General features: G+C 41.3%; 1 protein-coding gene across 8 annotated transcripts in view; it reads left to right on the top strand.

Moving 5' to 3' along the window:
* dachd (dachshund d) overlaps window positions 1-9,597 on the top strand; it is a 116,199-nt gene extending 106,602 nt beyond the window's left edge. For 4 of the 8 annotated variants that reach the window (XM_069663009.1, XM_069663008.1, XM_069663005.1 and 1 more), the window contains 4 exons: window positions 211-358; window positions 1,007-1,150; window positions 4,151-4,219; window positions 8,074-9,597. In XM_069663009.1, coding sequence (XP_069519110.1) covers window positions 211-358; window positions 1,007-1,150; window positions 4,151-4,219; window positions 8,074-8,111 — 399 coding nt within the window. In that variant the 3' untranslated portion in view covers window positions 8,112-9,597. Of the gene's footprint in view, window positions 1-210; window positions 359-1,006; window positions 1,166-4,150; window positions 4,220-8,073 lie in introns of all 8 variants that reach the window. The other 4 variants (XM_069663007.1, XM_069663006.1, XM_069663003.1 and 1 more) reach the window with 1 other exon arrangement.
* The last annotated feature ends 11,978 nt before the right edge of the window (window positions 9,598-21,575 follow it).

Raw genomic sequence — 21,575 nt, 5'->3', positions numbered from 1 at the left:
AGCATCAGTCAGCTTTTAAGGCTTCGTGCTCCGCTTCACGACTGTGGGCAGCTCAGAGAAGTGCTGCCTGTGACATACTTTCACTGTGGTTTGCTTTGCTGTCACTTCATGGTGAAGCCCTCAAATAGCCCACATCACTCTCTCCTCACATCCCCCCGCTCTACCTTTCTGTAGTGTATATATTCATGTGTGTGTGTGTGTGTTTTACAGGGCCTGCTCAAAGTGGCCATCGACAACGCGCGGGCTCAGGAGAAGCAGGTGCAGCTGGAGAAGACGGAGCTGAAGATGGAGCTGTTCAGAGAGAGGGAGCTGAGGGAGACTCTGGAGAAGCAGCTCGCCATGGAGCAGAAGAACAGAGGTACAGCCTGTCGACTCGTACCTGCCTCCCTGTCAGTGTGTGTGGGCATGCGTGAACGTGTGTACTCCTGCAGCCGTTCTGACTTAACAGGCCTGCGCTCATGTCGACGTGATGGCTCCTGAGTGTGCGTACACAGTTCTGCATGTATGTTTAATGTTTCCTATTGAAACGCTGACATTAGCGAGCGTGTCTCCTCGGCTGCGCAGACAATGATCTGCTTAGCGCCGTTTTATCTGCTCTTAGTCGCTTAACATAATTGGTGATACGCATTAACTTAGACAAACTCACTCTGAGTCTCATGTTAAATGCATTAGCTTCATATGCTAACTGTGTCGTTTATGTTTAATGAGAGAAATTCATGAAAAATAACCCAATAAATTTTTCAATTTGCTTTAATTCCCTCTAGCAGTTTGTTAAGTCGCAGCCAGTATTTTCTTTTATGAAGGAAGATCTTCATATATTATAAAATATTTAGCTTTAATTGATTCCTCTTTTTTCTATTATGGCTTTTAAAAATTAGGTTATTATCTCGTCCTGCTCGAACGCAGTCGCCACAATTATCAGATTCGAGTCTAAAATAAGGCTCGGCTAATTTCGCCCCCCGTAGCTCATTTATTGCCGCTGTGGTCTTCCTTCCCCCCATCTCAGCAATCGTTCAGAAGCGCCTGAAGAAGGAGAAGAAGGCCAAGAGGAAACTCCAAGAAGCTCTGGAGTACGAATCCAAGAGGAGAGAGCAGGCCGAGCAGACCCTGAAGCAGCCGTCGCCCTCTGACAGCATGCGTTCACTCAACGGTCAGACCCTCCACCGTGAGACGCTTTGATTTCACATTTCACTTCCAACACTGTCGCACGTTTCAGACGTCTGTGGTTAGATGTTGTTGTTAGTGTTGATTCAAAATGTTAAAGCCGGATTTTTCAGGAGAGAAAAGTTAGAAGTCGCAGATGATTGTAGTCTAAAATAACTCATTTTTACGACTGTCTTATAATGAGGTTTACATTTATAGTAGAATAATGTGAAAAATGTGTATTATTTAAAATGCAACTTTTTAGCTGTTAAAACCTTTTTAATTTTTTTTATGAATTTACTTTTTTTTTTAGAAATTACATGAAAAAAACAACAGAAAAAGAAAAGAAGAAAACCACATAAAAAATACATAAATAAATCAAATAAAATATATATATATAAATCTGAAACAAAACATCAGAGATCAGTATGAAACAACAAAATTACCCTTTAACGGTGGTCTGATCTAATAGAAGTGCCACAAGCCAATCAGTTATCCCACATGTACACAAATATAACAGATTACCCAGAGTTCCCCTCGTTAGCTAGTTTTTCAACTACATCACTCCGCTCAATTAAGTCCAACAATGGTCCCCAAGCCTCTTGGAAAGTGTAGTGTTTACCCTTAATCATACGTGTTATCTTTTCCATTGTAAGGCAAGTCGACATTTCCTTAAGCCACTGACCAATACTCGGCCTGTTCACACTTTTCCAGGCGAGAGTTATCAAGCACTTTACTTACTCTGATCCCCTATCTGTGAGTGCTGCACTGGTTGGTACAAACCCAGAATAAACACCTTTATCATTTTTCAAGTGTTTCACCCTGTGCACCAAGACTACAACAGGTTATAATTTTTGTAATTATATAACCTTTAATTCTTCATTAAGAGAATAGTTGAGAACATTTTACAGAGAAACAGTTACAGAGAGCTTCAAGGGTCTGCGATGAGTCGTGCTTTGCTGCAAATAGATTGTTTCTAAAGACTCTTTCCATCTCAATGTCCCCGGTTTTCTCTTTTTTTTATTTTCAATATGCATCTTAAATGCTCGATGACTATGTAGATTCCTTAAGAGGGGTGTGTGGTTACAAAAATGTACAACATGTTGGGAGACAGTTCAATAAGTTTTCTACATTTCAAAGCTGAAGCTCAAAAAAGAGCAAAGATAAATAAAAGAGAAAAAGTGAAATATATGTGCATGACATATATCCACTCTTACGGATACAGGTCCTTATATATACATGCACACACACATATGCCAAATCGTTAGACAGTAAAGCAGTGATTTAAATAATTAAAAAGTAAGGCACCCAAAACACTAAAGCATCTGTTGATTTGTCAATTCAAAGAATGTGTCCGTCACTGACCTGCGTATGAGACCCATGTTAACCATAACTCAGAAAACTTTTTGTTAAGGTAATTTTTTCCATAAAGTATATTTTCATTGACTATATCCACCCAGTCCTCAACTGTGAAGGCTCAGGAGGCAGCCAGTGTCTAGTTCTGGTTTTCCCTCTAGCTAATATCAGGATGCCAAATACATAAACATTGAAATGCCCTGCATGAAAGTCTCACAGGGTTTTTTCTTGTTTAATATTTTTCACATAGTCTTTGAATTGCGCTTTTGTTTGATCATTTAGTCTTTAAAAAGTCTCATAATCTCATTACAAAGGTCATTACAGTTCCTCTAAATCCTCCAAGTCCAAGTCAGCTCGTTCGCATGCCTCGTTTTGTCCAACAAACAGTCCAAACCCCAAAAATGTTCTGTTTAAAATCATAACAAAAATAGCAAAATCCTGACACACAGCTCTGGAAAAAAATCACTCCAAATGTTCCTTAAATCAGCATCTCTCTCCACACATCATGGCCAGAGCAATCCAGATCTGAACCCCACTGAAAACCTCCTGAATGTGATCGAGAGGAAGATGTCAGTCTGTCACATTGCTGTTGGGTGACTTGGCTTGTGACCGTCAAAGATGCATGAAAGCTGTAATTAAAAACCAAGTTCGGAGTTAAAACATTAGTATCCTGTTGTTCAGACATGAACTTGATTTCTTTGCATTATTCGAGCTCTGAAAAGCATCTTTTTTGCATCTTTTTATCCAAACAAGTCGTCTTTTTCTGCAAATAAATGAGAATATTTGAGTCAGAAGTAGCAGAAATGTTGTTTACAATAAAACAAACCTATAAAAAGTAGATCCAGACAAAAACACATGTTGGTTGTGTTTTTTCCGGAGCTCTATTAGCAGCTGGATCGAGAGAGTTATTGATCTGTCTCCTTGAAAAATGGCTTAAATAATCCGAATCGTTGCAGATTTAATTAAAGCTAATGTGCACACATTAAAACATCTTAATATCTAACGCAGGGTTAAAGCATGTGATGCATATTTACAGCACATTTACTAACTAACCTCATAGATTCAAGACTCCGACACACTTACTGTGTCTTACTTTGATCGGAGCGGAGTGACTGCTGTCGCCCGGGTTCTGAATCTGCATACAAAACATGATGAGCTCATAAAACCTGATTTACTGACAGAGTTATAACCGGCCGGTGTGTCAGAAAATTTTAATGTGTGAGGGAGGAAAGCAGATCTTTTTTTCTTTTTTTTCCTGCATAAAATCTGTCAAATCAAACGTGCGTTTGGAGCGATTGTTTGATGATGGGTTCATTGGCGAGGTCTGCCAACGCAGGTATACAACACAGGGTTATTAGACACACAAAATCACTATATTACAGTTATATTAAGTAGCAGTGAAATGTTAGCACCTCTGTACTGTTATTTAAGCTACGTTTGAATACAGGGTCACTTTAAATCGCTGTTTATTTCAAAGTTAAATCACGAGAAGCACGATTCATCCGAACACAGACATTGAGTTTTTTGTGCGGCGGTGATCCCGCTGGAAGGCTGAGCCTCTCTTGTTTTGAATGAACGATGCTGTGAAAGTGGCATTGTGATAGGTGGATGTCAGGGATGTTTAACGGCGGTGATCCCTCTCTTCTCTCAGACTCTCTGACCCCTGAGATGGAGAGTGACCGCAGCAGTGGAAGAACAGATGCTGAAAGGACAATACAAGGTACAGGGGCTCAGATGAGACAATAAATCTCTCTCTCTTTCTCTTGCTCTCACTCTTGCTCTCTTTCTCCCTCTCTCTCCCCCCTCGCCTCCCTCCTCTTTGCTTCCTCTTTTGCTCTCCCTCACACACACACGTGCACACACACACACACGGCTTCAGTTTATGAACATTAGTGTTTCTGTGCCTGCTGTTCAGGCATACAGCTCACCATCTGGGCCACAGCACTAGGTCAAGATCATTGGTTTTCTGTAGAAATAATATTGTTCTTTTCCTTGACTTTTAGTGGCTGCGATGCGTTCAGGAAACAGATCTTTGTCGGGACGAAATTCAGTAGATAAAAAAGTGGAAAAAGCTAAGCTAGAATAAAAGAGGTGGTTTGTTTACAGCTCAGGAAGCATTAATGAGTCATAAAACCACAAAAAGCAGTGGAATCCCCCCTTTGATAGCAATAAACGGGGCAAATCAATCCTTTTTATGAATAAGCCTTGTACATTTTTAATGGTTTGTTTGTTTGTTAGCCTAGGGGGTGCAGTATGTGTTTGGGGAAGGGCGCACCGGCGATAACCTCTGTAGACTGTCTGCTATCTGTGTTTACCCAGATACAAGACACCTTGCAGAGGTTGAATATCCTCATTATTACTCGAAACGTCTTCCTTTTTTAATGCGCCTCGGCCCGCGTCCGCTCGCAGCCCGCCCTTATCAGCGGGGAGAGGTCCCAATTTATCCGCGGGAAAATGCTCCGTGTAATTTGCTGTGAAAAGTGGTGGAAATATTCATCTTTGAGAACGAGTCGGGGCTCTTTAACTCTTTAATGTTTGATTAGTCGACTTGAGCTGATGTTTTTTTGTGAAGGAGTGTGAAGAAAAGAAAGAGGAATGATGACTCCTCTGTAATTAAATGACATTCAGTCACTGCGGGGATCTGAGGCGGTTTGATGTCCCAAAAAAGGAAATCCATATGTCATCATTTAAACACAAAGATAACTCCTGATACAGTGTAATTATAGCCCCCTATTTCATACCAAATTAGTATATTTAGCTACTTTACACTCACATGAGGAGCTGGAGCTTCTGTAGTGAAATTAAATGTGCTCAAGCTTTACATTTACAGCAGCCATTTGTCCCGCTTAAATATCTTTACATCTCTGATAGAAACAGGATGATGCAGCTTTTTTTGCCATCTCTCAATCAGTCTGATCGTCGCCTTGAAGAGCAGAACGAAAAGGAGGAAGCCGAATAACAGGCTGCATTTTGTGCTTCTGTTCAATTAGAGAAGCATTTGTCTGCCACCCATGTCTCCTCCGCTCGACTCCGCGAGCCTCGCTGTATAATTAACCTCAAATGGCAAAAAATGATGTTGATAAATTACACAAGCAGAAGGGAGAAAAAACAAGCCTATCACTCGCATGAAAGCCGAGAGAAATGTGTGGGTACGTTCTCGACTCCAAACTAAGGGAATGGAGCGAACGCAGAGAGAGACAGAGAGAGGGAGAGAGAGAGAGAGAGAGAGGGGGGGGAAAAATAATGAGGGCATAATTTTAGAGAACTAATTATTTCTATTTGTCTTTTGTCACACTTCTCTAATTCTGCGATATTAACACAGTCTGTGTTTATTAATTGCTTTTACAGTGTTTTGAATCGGGTCCAAGAGGGAGCGCGGCTCTTTTCACAGGCAGGCGAAAAGCTACTGGGACTGTACCTCGCCAGTTACTGCCTGGCAACGGTGCACGTGCGAATATCTTCCCCCGGTATCTTCCCCCGGTTCCCCGCCGCTTCCCACTCGATGTGTTCGGCAAGTTTACACGACCCTGTGCGCAGAGATAAAGTTCTTTGTTGCAAGATTAAACATCAAAACAGTTAAAGTGAAATTAAAATTAAATGAATGAATGTCACTGAAGCAAAAAAGACTGTAATTAATGGATCCCTTAATTGTCTTCATAAAATATTTGCATGGGCATAATTTGCATAATTTACATGTATTAATTAATCTTTCAAAGGAATTTTGTGCTGAGAGAAGCCAAAAATTCCCTTTGTTTTATTTAGCATCTAATGAAATATTTATTCTCTTTAATGAACTTTTCATCTTGATTTGAATATAAAAATACTAAAGTTTTAACATATTTTAATGAGCCGCTCGTTCATAAAACAATGTGTCAAGACGTCACCGCTTCCTCTCGTTGCGTATGTAAAGCAGATGTTTCAACATTTGCGCCCAAAATTGAATCAGTTAACTCCTTTTCATTCATGCCCTGTCTTTTATGATAATTTCCACTATTACGAGTAGAATGCTGCGATGTTTAACCTCCGACGAGGCGCCGCGCTAAATGTCATCATCCGTCAAATAATCAAATCGACGACGTTTCCATTAACACCCCTATAAACCGCTCGGGCTGTGACAGGTAGACGCACGTGTGATGTTCCCTCTCATATGAAGTTGTGTATCCCGGCCCACACTCTTAGCGCCCCCTCCTCCCTCTCCTCCTCCTCCTCCTCCTCCTGTGCTTTCTGTTTCTTCGTAGCGCTGCGTTCATGCTGTAATGACTTTTACACAGAACTCGCTGGTTGTTGCTTGAACACAGGCAGCCAGAGTGCAATGCCTTTGAGACCTACGGCAGTGCTGGGTAATTAGCCTGTGTGTTTGTACACCATCCAACCCCCCCTCACACCACCAACATACACATACTGTATACACACACACACACACACACAGACACACAAAAAACGAGCCTTTGTTGTCCCTGATCTTCACCACAACACATAAAACACCGGCTAAAAAGGCGCAAAAGGACTAATTGATAAAATATTCATAATATCATAAGCACAGATTTCCTTATTTTACCACTGAGAGTTTAAAAAGTGTCGTCTTTATTATAAAAAAGAACCCGTGTGCTCCCCAGCAGGAGTAAGAGCCCTCTCAGACGCTGTAACCAGGTGTATTCTGCATCCCTCTGTACAACAGGAGTCAAGCGTCGCCTCTTATGTCCTGCGCGCCTTGTGTCATGTCCAACAACTTGCGCCGCTAAACGTCTTTTGTGTGCATTCCTCTTCGAACGTTGAATAATTTAAGCGCGCCTTCATAGAGAAGTGCGCTTCTTAAAGGCATTACTGTAGCATTCTCCGGCGGAGGGGACGGCGGAGGTAATAAACGTCAAACGCGCTCCTGAGCTGTGCCTAACAGATGCTTTTACCAGCTCAGCGTCGGTGCGGCGCTGCTCGCTCAGGCGGACACTCAGACAAGAGTGTGTTTCGCTGGAAATGGACAAAGCTCGTTAGGTTGGAGGTGTCTGGAGATAACGGAGCAGAGGAATGTCTGCCGTTTTCAATAAACACTATTTCCATGCAGGAAATGTCACTTAGAGAGCGTTTTACACCACCGGTGAGGTATTGTGTGCAAACAAGCGGATCAGTAGAGATGTCTTAAACACATGCGGAGTGCGGTTGTGATGCCTGGAGTGGTGTCATCATGGCTGCTTTTACAGGGTGGGCTTCACTGCTAATAAAATATGCATGTAAGAGTGTAATTATGTTTGTATGCTCTGACTAATGTTCTGTTTATGATCTGAAATGTAAAGGGAAACATATTCAGGTTGTTTTCTTTCTATTTGACACCAAAAAAAGCTGCAATAAAGTCACACAACACACAGGATATTTAATCGTATTCGTCGTGGTTGCTAATTTAATCTCACCCTCAAATCGGTGTGTGAATCCACAGCAACGCAGCTAAAATCGAAAACGCCGCGGGGCAACATTTTTGAAGTTACGTTTCATCAACAATCACATCCTGAATAGTGCATTTGCGTCAGCAGGATGTTAGCTGGTGGCTAATTCTGGGCTCCTGTGTGTCCTCTGTTGCAGATGGAAGACTGTTCCTGAAAACCACCGTGATGTACTGATACGGCCGCGAGGAGCTGGAGGAAATAAAAATTTCAGAAAGAAAAAACAAAAAAGAACGAAAAGAAAAAAAATCCCATGAAGATTCTCCAGAGCCCTCGTCCAGGCTGGTGTAGAGAGAAGAGAGGAGTCAAGCTGCTTGTAGGAGGAGTTCAATGGAAGTGCTGGAGGAGGTGTCTGAATGTAGAGTAAGAAGTGTTTTTCTCACAGTTTGATGAAGCAGGCTTTGACGTAGCGGTTCGGCCAACGTGAAGGATAAACATATTGAGCACAGTAAAAACGTACCCGTGGTACACGGTTGGTCATAAATTCACAGCACTGAAGATTTTTATACTGTAACTCAGCCAGCGAGAAAAGCTTCGAAAAAGAAATTCGACTGAAGTTTTTTTTGTTTTTGTATTTCAAATTGAATTCTGAGAAGCTTAAAAAAACGACACGCGGAGGTGATTTAAAAAAAAATAAAAATAAAAAAGAAGTGATCCTCGTGTTGAAAAAGAGACGACTGATGTTTGATTTTCATGTTTTCTAAATTAGAAGATACAATCAAGTTTCCTTTTTACCATTTGTGTATATATGAGATCTGATGATAATGATAGGAAAAAGTCCCTCTATCGAGCCCGAGCGGATCGATGAGGTATGTGTATATAACGTTAAGAGGTATTGTGTATGCAGTAGAGCTATTAGGCAAACAATACCACCATTTATATAAACCTACAGTTCTGTTTCCTTCTATTTCTGAGCCATCATTCTTTCCTATAGCTGCCATTTTTTTGGTGAGAAAGCATGCAGGCATGTAAATGTTTGTCCTGGAATTATGATATTTAATAAATCCTATATTGTGCTGAACAAATACTAGGGTTGACTCACTCAAGCCCGGATTTTTGAAAACATACCTATCAAACATTTCACTTTCAAAATGAAGACTTTTGCTGTCAATAGTACTGTAATCTTTGTAACAGAGGTAATATTTCTTGGAATTTACTGTACATTTTTTGTCATGACACACACACACGTACACACACACACACACACACGCTCAAATCAGCACCTCTCGATGCTTTTGTAAGAAGAAAAATATCCTGATAATAAAGGTGACGTGTCGGCTTGAGGAACAATCAGTCATGACACAACTTTTTGGAATGCCATTTGATCCCAAACGTTTCTGTTCTCCTTCGAGTGTTTCATGAAATCCTGATGAGAAGAAGAAAACAAAATAAACTCATACTAAGTTATAATTTCTCTCTTACTTTCCCTAAAGACTTTCGGTGCTGAAACACCTGTGTATATTCTCTAGACATAAGCTGATGTCAGTCCTTTAACTGCAAAACAGTTTAGACCTTATGTGTTACAATCAGGAGGAGGAGGAGGAGGAGAGGGAGGAGTGTCCCATGTTCACAATGTGTTTGTTCTTTTTGTTCTCAATGGAGTGTCTAGGTCTGTTGTCACTGATAACTTATATAGCTTCTCGAATCATCTCTTCATTGTACTTCAAATTCAAATAAAGTTAACATGTTGATGATAAAAAAAACAAAACGTGTCGTGTGAGGTTTTGAACGCGTCTCTTTGTCGTGCTTGTTTTCTCAAGGTTAAAGACGCACAAACAGGAACACATTTTCTGGATTCAAAAGCTGCTTTTTTTCTGCCTTCTCCTTTCTGTGACGTGAAAACACTGCAGGTACACTGTGATGTAGAAAGATAAACAGCCACCATTTAAAAAAACGTGCATTTAAACGAGAGTAATGCCTGCATTTTCCTCTCTTCTTCTCGAGTGTGTGTGAACCCTCTGACTTGCATGTGTGTGTTTTCCAATGCGCAGGCTAATCCTAGATAAACTATGTAAATGAGGGTGTGACCAAGCTCACTGTAAATAAATTATTTCCTGTTTACTTTCAAGTGTAAGACGCTAATTCACAATATATCGCCATAAAATAAACAGCGCTCCTTTAACCAGCCGTACGTGCTGCGGGGTCATGCATCATAATATCAAACACTTAGGTAACACTCGAGCTTCCAGGGGGGGCTGTTAGGGAATTATTCTGTTTTGTAAAAGTGTCAGTTTTTATGGCACTTCATGCGTGTTTCTTTGTGTTTGATTTCAATGATAATGCATGCTGACTGTTCCTGAGTGACATTATTTGTTTTAGTTATCCGCAGGGATCGCTGCAGAACAACAGTAACAGGTACGGCTCTTAAAACGCATTAAAGAGAGGAATGAAATCGACATTGAGAGACAAATCTCTCCAGTAAGCAATTCTGAGTGAAATGTGTTGACACAGCATGCTCGGCCCGCTCGCGCCCGCTCCCTTTCTGCATGCTTTTTAAAGCGTGGCCGTAACACAGCCACCCGGATGAATAATTGACTGATTGCTGCATAATTCAATGCTGCATTGTAAAAACTCAAGGCCTGAAAATATTTCAAGCTTTTCTACTTTTTAAAAAAAATGAGGTTAAAGTTTCAATCAACCTTGAAAGAACAATATGACACACAACGGGGCGATCAATCATGCAGCCATGCTCCTCGTCGAGTTCAGGCTGTCGCAGCGGCTCTCCGAACTTAAACTCGCAGCGGAGGCAGAGAAAACCTGACGCCACGTCCACTTTATCCTTTTAATGACTCAATCGTCCACTCGCGTCTCCACCGCAGTGAAAGATCCACTCGGCTAGCCTCCAATGAGCTCGTGAGACGCTCGTCTATTACTCAGATATTCTGTTTATTTCTCTATCTGATGCCTTTTTTCCTGCGTGTGAGAGAAGAGGCCCTGCAGCTACATGTTTCATACCACTGCACATTTTGTAATAAATTCAATTCAGTACAAATATGACCAAGAGGCACGGAGACTTTAAATACCAAATGTGCATTAAAGCTGTGTTGTTACATTTCGCTTCACTGTGGTGTGGGAGAATATGCTGATTGCATTTTTCAGAGCCGTGCGAGCTGCGAGTTGTGTTTCCTCGGCTTGACGTGGAGACGCGCTCATGAAGACATCATCCAGACGGGATCATTCCGCTTCATCCCGCCTTTTTGTTTAACGTCACGTTGCACAATTTCTTGTTGTGTGTCTTTTTGCTTGACCAGCCTAACCTGACACATTTTACATCCTAAAAATAAAAGAAAAAGTTTCACAAGGAAGGAGAGAAGTTGTGTTCAGCGTAATGTCAACCGCGCTGCTGGCCCGGGCCGAGCTAATTCCTGGCTCGTCATCACGTCCATGGCGAAGGCCATTTAGCGAGCGCAGTCATATTGCATGTCTCAGCGGTGCCCCGAGTCTGCGGAGAGACATTAGGAAGGTACAGGCTGATCGTCTGAAAGATAGGACTAATGTCACCTAATCAGATAGACCATTATGTATTAGCGAAACTACAAAACAGTTTTATCTGACAAGGGCCAGGCCACATTACCTAAATTAACATTTTGCAAGCGTGAACATGGAAGAGCACAGAGGCGAGGGGAGGGCCCGGACCGCGGCCTGCGCTTAGACATTCGGCAGTAATTATTAATTTATGATTGTCTCTGGTCTTAATGAAAATGAAAGCCAGGAAAGAGAACAGGGAGGGATAATGTGGCGTGAAATTGAGTTTCATTTGTACAGGGTCCACCTTTTAACTCTGCGCTTCTTTGGCGGAAATGGAGCCGAGCGCTTCCCCCTTTCTCTCTCCAGAGAATCTGTTTTTTTTTCTTCCTATCATGTTCTCCTCTTTCAGTCGTTCAGTTGCTCATATCCTGTCATCCTTTTGTGATATTTGGGGCCAACACGCCCTTTAACATCTCCATTACTCTCATAAGGCCTTTTCAGAATGACACGCGGCTCTTTGATGTCTGATAACTACGTCAACAAGTTTCTTGAATGGAAATGTCTCGGCACAGTGTTTCTTTAATGTCAACACGGCGGCAGGGAAAGGTCTCGGGACAGGTTGGCATGAGAGGGAGCCAAAGAAAGGTGGAGTGATTTACACGAGAGTGGATGAAGTATTTCTTTGTTGGTAGAATACAAGACGGATTTCTTACACATACTAGCAAAATAGATCTCTTTAATTCTTACACTCGATCTTAAGGAAGTGAGAGGGTTTAACAGGATGGAGATAAGTGTCTTTGATGATGCTCGTTAGAAATGTGGTTTTATTCTCTAATGATTGTGTTTAAAAACATCCGACAAATTCAGATTCTACTACAATTTGTTTCCATTTGAGGGTAAAGCATAAAATCCTACTTCTTTCTCTCTTTCAGATGGATTTCTCTGCCACACTGGACAATCTCTTACAGCTACAAAACCAGCTGTATACAAATTTCAACGACATACAGTATTATAACATTTTCATACAGTTGCCATTTATAGTCATGTTTCGGACCGCTATGTAAACTTAAAGAACCCTTATTTAAAGTTGTAATCTCGAAGATTTCAGTTTCGTTCTCTTTGGCGGCACCTGTGGCGATAAACGGGAGCACACTTCCCAGATATCCAGACAGTGTTGCATGTGTGACGTCCACGGTTGGCTCCGGTTGTAACTCTTGATTTTCCTGGCTGACGGTCGCTTTCCTTTTTAGACTGTTTGCCTTCATCTGAGCGTCGAGTTTGTTTCTTTTTCTTTGGATTTTCACTTATGTTTGAAGTTGTATCTGTAGTCATCCATCTTTTCTTTGTTTGTTCAGCCATAGTAGATTACTGTTTACTCGCAACACTTGCAGAGAGCGGAAAAGCGGCCGCTTAGCTCCGCCTACCCTCTCTGGCAGACCAACCACTGCTGGCTGATGGAAAACGCGTCACTAACTGGGCGCCGCTTGTGATTTTTTCCACGAAAGTCGCCACAGACAGCCAGTCTGTAATACTGCAAATGCAAAGGCTTTCATCAGTGGGCCATAGGCTCAATCACCATTGTGTTACCTCATTCGGCGATAGACAGAGACTTAACAGACATTTATTTACATGAAAATCTTAGAGATTATCAATTCAAGGTTTAGGTGGATCTGTTGTTTTTATGAGTGTATAATCATCACTTGAATATAATGAGTGTTTTGTTTAATTGCCTTAGAATAAGCTGAAGGAGCCACTCTTCTTTCATGGACGTTACCATTTCGCATGTCCACGTTCTACAGTAGCCTAGAACGGACAAAACACGCTTTGAAGGGGAGGGTGATGGGAGACCGTCTGTTGTAATCTACAACCTCAGCACTAAAGATCCTGCGCACCGGCCCTTTAAGTACAGCAGTTTACAAATTTTTATTTAGCTGCTCAATGCTATGCTAAGCAGCTAGTTGCTAACATAAAGGCTTGGTAAATTGTTGTTTGCTGAAGAGATGCCTGTATATAATAAGCTAAAACATGCTACCCTTATCAGATGTTATTGATTAATTGCTCATGTTAAATGAGTAAATATAATTAGCTTAAAGTAGTTCCTCACATCCATACCTTCAGAAGTATAAAGTTACGATTACAATTATGTCTGCCAGAAGCAATATTAGACTTTGAAGACAATTCAGTCTAAAGTGGCGTCTGCAAGCTTTCACTAAATTACTCACAGCCAGACTTTCCAAATCACCAGGGTTGCTTACATTAAGTCAATTACATTTTTACAATTGTGAGCGAGGGATGGTTAATTTAGTTTGACCCAGGAGCCTCCGACACTCCCCCTGATAGCAGATGGATGAGACGAGTGACCACAGGCGTGAGAGGGAGTGTGTGTCTGAGTGCGTGTGAGCTCGCTGGATTAGTCTTCATTTGGTGCCTCTGTCATAAGGGAGGGGAAGGCTGAACGCCGCCGTGGCAGAGCAAAGAAAACACACAGGGTCAGTCGAACACACACAAACACAAGCGCGCGCTATTAACCCCCCCCTCCAGCTCATCAACTTTATTTTGCAATCTTCCCTCAGAACCATTAGAATACCCTGAAGAAATGACTTTCCAATTAAAGGGGCTGTAGAAGAAGAGAGCTTTTCTTTTTTTTTTTTTACATCTCCGGCTCCTGGAGTTCTTTATTCCAATAATTTAAATTGGAATTGATTTTTCAATTTACCCGCTGACTGCTACGGACACAGAGCGCACGGCCAAATAGAGCCATGTTCCCAGAATGTTTGTCATGACGGCGCGCTACACGTACACGTGCTCCTAAATAGTCGCATATTTCCTCCTGTGAGCACAATCGGGCACAGCGACAAATTTGGGCCTTAATTTGTCTCTCACTTTACGCCATCTTGAATGGAAGTTATTCTGTTTTCCCTCCAACTGGTCCACATTTAAAAGCCAAGGGAATCATTTTAATAATTGTTGAAAAAAGACAATCAAATGTAAGAAACATGTAAAAGCCAGTCTCAGCAGATGTCTGTCCACCAATCAGTCTGGTTCTGCTCGAGCTTTCTGCCTCTTAAAAGGAAGTTTTTACTTTTTTGCCAAGTTCTCACTCACTGGTGGATTAAGGGCCTGTGTCCACTAGCAGCGTTTTTTTGCGTTGGCACCCCTTTCTGTACAAAACAAGTGCAGTTCAGCGTTTTCAGCGCTCAGTGTCCTGAGGGCAAAAACACCCTCTGCATCAGCTGTTTTTTCAGTTAAAGATAGTTCAACATTTGGAACACTGCAGCGCTTGTCAATGTCACTTCTCCCTCAACCACCAATCGAAATCAAAAAAGGGCGGGTATTCCGATACCGACTTTCTCAATGGCGGAGGAGAAGCTAACTGCTCTACCCCAAAGGATCCGTGTCCGCTGTGTTCCGTGTGCGCCTCGACCTCCGGAGTTGATCACTCTAGTCAATGCTCGTGTTTCCACAGCACGTGCCACTTTCCAACTCCAACGCGTCTCAGGAGCATCTCTCCGCTCTGCTCCGCTAAAAATGTGCGTCGAGTCTATTTCTGACGGAGGCTGCGTCCAAGCAGGAAGTCAGACACGAAAACAGCATAGGAGGTAGGATGTCCAGGTGGAGGGCTGCTAATGCCAGGACACGATTCCTTTCATCGTTTTTATGTTTTCTTTGTAAAATTTCCTTGAATAACCAGCATACAACCAGCATTTCCTTGATATTCAGCATACAGAGCAATTTAAAACAGACGTAATGGTCACCACCGAGGTAAGCGGAAGTGCTGCCAGACAACTTTCGTAACCTAGCATCAGTAAGCGGTGGTGCCAGAGTAAGAAACGCTAACAAAGTGTACGTTCTAAACTTGCTCTATATGTAAACTATCATGAGATCATTTTTGTGATCTGGCCATAATATATATAATAATAAAAACTTAAAAGAAGTGGAGTTCCGCGCAGTTGCGCACTATAATGTATTACTTCTCTTCAAAGTCAGCCCCAGCATGGGTAGACATCGAATCATCTTCACTTACACCTAAACTAACACTTAACGCATACATGTACTCTGCAAGTATTAAAAAGCTTAGGGAACAAACAACCAACCCATTTGTGTTGAATATGATCAATGTTTGGTACAATGTTAGAGATCTCCTTGGAGAAAACTCCTCAATATCCCATTTTAGTCCAATTTGGGGTAATGACCAATTTAAACCAGGTAAAGCGGACCATGGCTTTCGTCTTTGGGCCACAAAAGGTCTTACTAAAATAGGAGATATGTTTCAAGACGAAAATTTGATGTCATTTGAACAGCTACGCACTAAATATGATCTTTTGAATAACCACTTTTTCAAATATTTGCAGGTAAGAAGCCCGTAATCAGTTATTAACTCCTCCACCTCTTTCTGAAATGGAACGTTTGATCTCTGGGAATTGTCATAGCAAAGGGCGTATTTCAGTGTTGTATGATATGTTGGTTTCTAACTCTACTACTTAACTCCTGCCAAATTACATCAGTTCAATAATAATATTCCAGATATTTGTGTTAAATGCGAACAGTTTAAAGGCACACTTTATGCGTGTATATATTATACTGCATGTGGGATTGCAAAGAGATTGCAACTTTTTGGTGTGAGATCTCACAAATAATACATAAAATGTTAGCTGTAAAGCTACCCCTTGATCCTAAAATGTTTATTTTAGGGTTATATCCTCCCACCCTAGTCATTTCAAGAAATAAACTAATTCTTATGAATATGTGTTTACTCCAAGCAAAACGTTCAATTGCCTTATCCTGGAAGAATACTCAAAGGCCACAGGTGGGCCAGTGGCTTAGAGAAATGAGTCATTGTTACGCTATGGAGAAGATAACTTATATCCTGAAAAGGAAAGGTGAAATCTTTGAAAAAATTTGGGGCCCTTTCACCCATCTACTGGGGAATGTTAGTGTGTCAGGTCTGCTACAAAGGGATGTCACTATGAATCCATGAGAGATCTGGCCAACAGCTGTGGGGGACTGCACATGATCATTGACTTTTCATTCCCTTTGCTCTCCCCCAGATATGGCAAAGATTTTGAATTTTTGATAAACAATGAACAATAAGCAAATAAATTTACATTTAAAAATGAATAACTGGAACAGATCCATTCTGCCAGTGATCGTCTGTGGTCCGTTTTTTAAAGTACCTCTAGTGGTGTGATTATGTGCGTTGTCTGGGAAATTGTTGTCCCTGCCCCAAAATTTTTATTTTTTTATTTTATTTTATTTTATTTTTTTTTGGTTTTTAATTTAATTTGATTTATTTTTTGTCTGTCTATTTGTCTGTTTCTTCATCTTCATTTCAAGTTTTTATGTTTTTGTCGTTATTATTATTCTTATTTGTTGTTTTGTCCTTTCTATGCCTATTATTTACGCTGTTGATATAAAGTTTGTGTAAGGTATATATTATGTATAGGATATGTCTTATAACTATGTTGTTAAAAGGAAATAAACATATTGTTTAAAAAAAAAAAAAAAGAAGTGGAGTTAGTGTCTTGGTTTTTAAAAAATAGAGCCATTGCAGATGTCGCTTAAACCTGCATTCTGTCTCATGGCCAGCAGGAGGCGACACCACTTGTGGAAAACATAGTTTTGATCGTATGACACCAGAAGGGAAATTACCCTACTTTTACATTGAATCATTATCTCAGTAAAGATTTCCATATTGAGTTTCGGGTCTCAATTGCTAGTTTCAAGTTTCAGCACGATGTCCTTTTTGTGAATCATGGTCCCATTTAGAGTAAAACAGACGATAAAGCCGGTTATTCTCACGGGCGTGGCTACCAGGAGCAGCCTATAACTCTACCCCTAACAATGGGCATCCATCCTTTTGTCCAAATATGGTCACTTCTGGTTCTGAAAAAACAAAATCCTGATGAACTTGATGCTTCAAAAGTGATGTTCACAAACCACTGTGTGACGTCACGGATTGCTGCGTCCACTTATTTATATAGTCTTATTATTACGCAGCGTTTCCCACATGCCCTCACAGCAGGAGGAAACAGTAGTCCGTCCCAGGCAGTGAGCTCGGGCCTCACATGTTTAAGTTTGACAAACTGTGCCGGTGAACTCTGCAACAACAGCCGCTCCAGCTGCGTTCTAATGAGCATTTATTGTGTCTCGACTGCAGCGAGCGCTTTGCAGAGCCGCCTTCAAAGCCGGCCAGCTTCTACTCGAGCTGTTTTACAGATGCGTCTAGAAATCCGAGGCCGTTCTTCTGTGGACGAATGGTTCTGTCTTGTGCTCCTGACAGCTGCGCGGGCTTGTTGTTCGCTCTCTCCTGAGTTGTTTTAATAAAGTTGTGCTGCAGGAGTAGTGAGGGAAGATTAATGGACGCACAGGAAGTGTGGCAGTTGTGAGAGGATGCAGGACAGAGCGGGCCAGCAGCCATCTGTTCCCTCTCCTTTACAGCTCTCTTAATGGAGAAGCAAACCAAACAACATGGATCTGAGCCCCGCAGACACACACACACTCACACGCACACCTCAGTTGCACACAGCTAAACACAAAACATCACTTCATGTGACAGAGATGAGAGCTAGGCTTTTGTCATTCTATTCCCCCTTGTTGGATGTGTGCACGCATGCTGCTGCGTGTGTGTGTTTAAATATGTGTGTGTGTGTGCCTGCCTTTTTTTTTTTTCTTCCTCTACCTTTCAGCGAAATAAAGTTGGGTGTGAGCCACGGCTGTGAGATTTAGATGAAAGACACAGCCTGGATGGAACGTGATTAAGAGATATGTTCTTGAGGCAAAACAGGACTTGGCATTCGCTGAGACAAAACCTAATCAAATTAAAGCAAAACACGGCCATTGTTGTGGAGTGTGTTCTCCGCTTGTGTCACGTTTGAAATGAAACAGTGTAAAATAGATACGGGCTTGTGTCTGCGCAGCATCACCAACACTGTGGCTTTTATTCACATTTACACACAGGCACTGACTAATGACGGTTGTGCCCAATGATGCCTAAAGCGCTTTATAGAGCTGTCTGGGTTGTAAAAAATGTTTACTATGATGGAGCTGAATGGCTCACTGAGAGAGTATTATTGTGTACAAGTTATTGTGTTAGATTAATTCACTCAGACGAACTGTTAAACTCTCCAACAGGCACGGCCGACCTCCACTTCAGCGTGTCTGTCCCGCTCGCTCTTTGCTGCTTTTCTATATTTGTTATTAGCTTATAATGAAATCTTTTGTCCAACTGTTTCTCATTTTGTTTGTTTTGAATAAACGCAGACCATGTCACGTTAAATGACAACATGCGTCGTCTCCCACTTCCTCCCGGTGAAGACATCTGTACGACATGATGAAGTTTCCTCTCTGAGTATCAATCCTGTAATTGAGCTCAGGGAGAGGAGACGTGATGTGCACACAGAGGAAGTGAAAGGCCTCCCTCCCTCCCTCCTTCCCTCCCTGTGCCTTCGTTCCCACACACACACACACAACTCTTCCTCTCTACCTGCTTTTACATTAAATTTGTCAGTCAGCTCTCTTTAGATGCACATCAGCTGAAATGAGTGCATTAGCATGAGCTGCCATAATATCAGGGCACACTGCACAATAGCCCAGGCAGAAGGAGACAGAGACACATAATAGTGTCTTCACAACACTACATCCTGAGCGAGACAGCATCCTGCAGCTACAATACCTTTTACTCGTGTCTCTTTATCCGGCTTGTAATGTTGCTTTCTCGCTCGGCTCTTGCGATACCCGTGGATCATGAGGAAACTGAAGTGAGACCCGGATTAAATATTAACACAACCTGACACAGTCCCCACCGGAGCTCCTATTCCACTTCACATGATACAATTAAAAACATTCCCACATGCATTGAGCAGGAACACTTGTCAAGAACATGCCGCTTTACAGACTTAAAATAAATCTCATCCTAATCTATGGAGGACCCGACAAGGAGGAGGCCAAGGTTTCAACGCAGGCACTTAGCTGAGTAGAGAGTTGGAAAAAAAAAAACGCACAGAGAGAGAGAGAGAGATGAGGGCCTTACATTATTTATACGTGCTAATGGTGGCTGTCTGTGTGTGTGAATCAGCAACAGAACAATCTGCTAAAATAGACACACAGCTGTAATCAAGGCCATACATTTCCTCTCCTTCTCCTTTCTCTTGGCTAACTGCAGGGTCAATTGGAGTCAGTTTAGCAGCATTTGAAACTCTTGCAGTAGATTATCTCCTTTTAATGGAGACGAAAGACAATGCGGGAGTAGATTGCGATTGCCCAAGGAAAAGATTACCTCTGCGAAGCCATCCTTGGCTAAATACTGTATGTGCACGAAGAGGAAAATACCTCACACATAAGATATCATTGTACATCTCACACAGATAAGAACAATAGCTCGTGTGCTTAACCCAGTTTTGTCCACAAAAGGAATCCATTAGTCTTATTGTGCAGCCCTCTAGCTCAGCATCACAGGGGGGAACCCACTGTTGCGCCGCTACATCCACGCACATGTGCCTCTCATTTCCTATGGCGGTCCAGAAGTATCCTTCAACATCCTATTGTAAAGTTTACCAGGGGAGAGGTTCAGTGTATTAAAGTGCCCTGAGAGAAACGCTAAATGATGTAAATGCAGGCAGCTGCTTGTTGCTAATGCCGTACAGTAGACCGAGAGGCCCAGGCGAAGGCTGGATGTGTGTACAGTATCTATATAACATTATGGGCTCTCTTTCATGTCCTCCTGCTCTCTAATGGGAACAATATGAAGGCTAATGGTATAGTAAAAGTGTAGGAAACGGTGCTCCAAACCAAACGGCAACATGTTTTGTTTATGCTGTTGTTTGAAACGCAGCAAAAATGGATTCAGCGGTGTTTCTGAGTCGCTGTTATACATATATTCAGGCCTACAGTTTGTGCTACATTATGTGATTTTATTATTACAGTGGCTAAAGAATTATTGATGTATAAAAGTATTTTTTAACATGTGACTTTTTTGCAGTCTGGTATACAAAACAGTCCCTAACTCAAGCAGCCCTGCACTGAAACCACCCATCTACTTGGTAAATGTCATCTAACACTATTTAATATATTAAAGATTATTGGTTCACTCTTTTTTAAATATATCTGTTAATGTTTGTTTGGGCAATTTTGCATTCCTACCACTTCACTTTTAGTGGCATTAGCTGGAAAGTAGCTAACTTTGTGATCCATTATCCCGTTACATTTAGCTAATTATTTCAACCATTAATCCATACTGTTATCTCTTTTATTGATTTATTACTTCAAGTTAACCAGTTCAACCATTGATCCATACTGTCAGCCGACTATTTAATCCATTATTTTATTACTACTAGCTTAAATCGTGAATCCATTTTAAGCTAACCATTTTAGCCGTTGATCCGCGACTTTTAGCTAACTAATCGCTGACTTTTAGCTAACACTATTTATCCACTACTCTTAGCTAAAACTACAGGTTGAAAGTTGGTGAAAACAAATGGTGAAAATGCTACAGTATCTTTATCAACTATTCATCCAGTACTTTTAAGCTATCAACCATTGACAGGTCTATCTAAATACTTCAACCGTTTATCTGTTAACGTTTCTTTTAGCTAACCATTTTTACCAACTAGTCATTATTTTTAAATATCTACTTTAAGTTAGTAATTAGTAAGTAATTCCTTTACCTTGCCTAAAAAATTTGAACTTTGAATACGTTTCAATATATATTTCATTAATTTAATCCGTTAAGTTAAGGATAAATAGCTGTTTGGACTCTACTCGCTAGCTAACTTTTGTTAGCATTAGCTTTGGCAACACATAACATTCAGGTGTTAAAGCTGACTCAGTATGTACACATACATTTTTTAAAAGCAATTTATATAGTTTTTTTACTCGTTGAGCCTCTCCTCTATCTTTCCACAAACCTCTTTGCGTCTGCTAAAGTACCCCTGAAGTACACGCAGTTGCTGGGAATCACTGCTGTAGGCCGTTTTCTGCTTTGCCTTGTATCCTTTTTTATATTCAGAGGGGTGATTCTTCACAAATTTGTTTAACTTTCAACATCAATGACCATAAAAGACAAACTCTTCAGAAACACTTTTAATCACAATAAAGAGAAACCGTCCAACAAAGCAGTACTTAGAAAAAACAAATACAGCAACACTGTCTCTGATCATCATTTGATAGTGTGCTGAC

This window comes from Semicossyphus pulcher, unplaced genomic scaffold (assembly GCF_022749685.1).
Source record: "Semicossyphus pulcher isolate SPU_LCO1_2020_fin unplaced genomic scaffold, fSemPul1.0.p SCAF_15, whole genome shotgun sequence".
NCBI classification, from domain to species: domain Eukaryota; kingdom Metazoa; phylum Chordata; class Actinopteri; order Labriformes; family Labridae; genus Semicossyphus; species Semicossyphus pulcher.
Note: the sequence above shows the minus strand (reverse complement) of the source record. Positions and strands in the feature narration are given on the sequence as shown.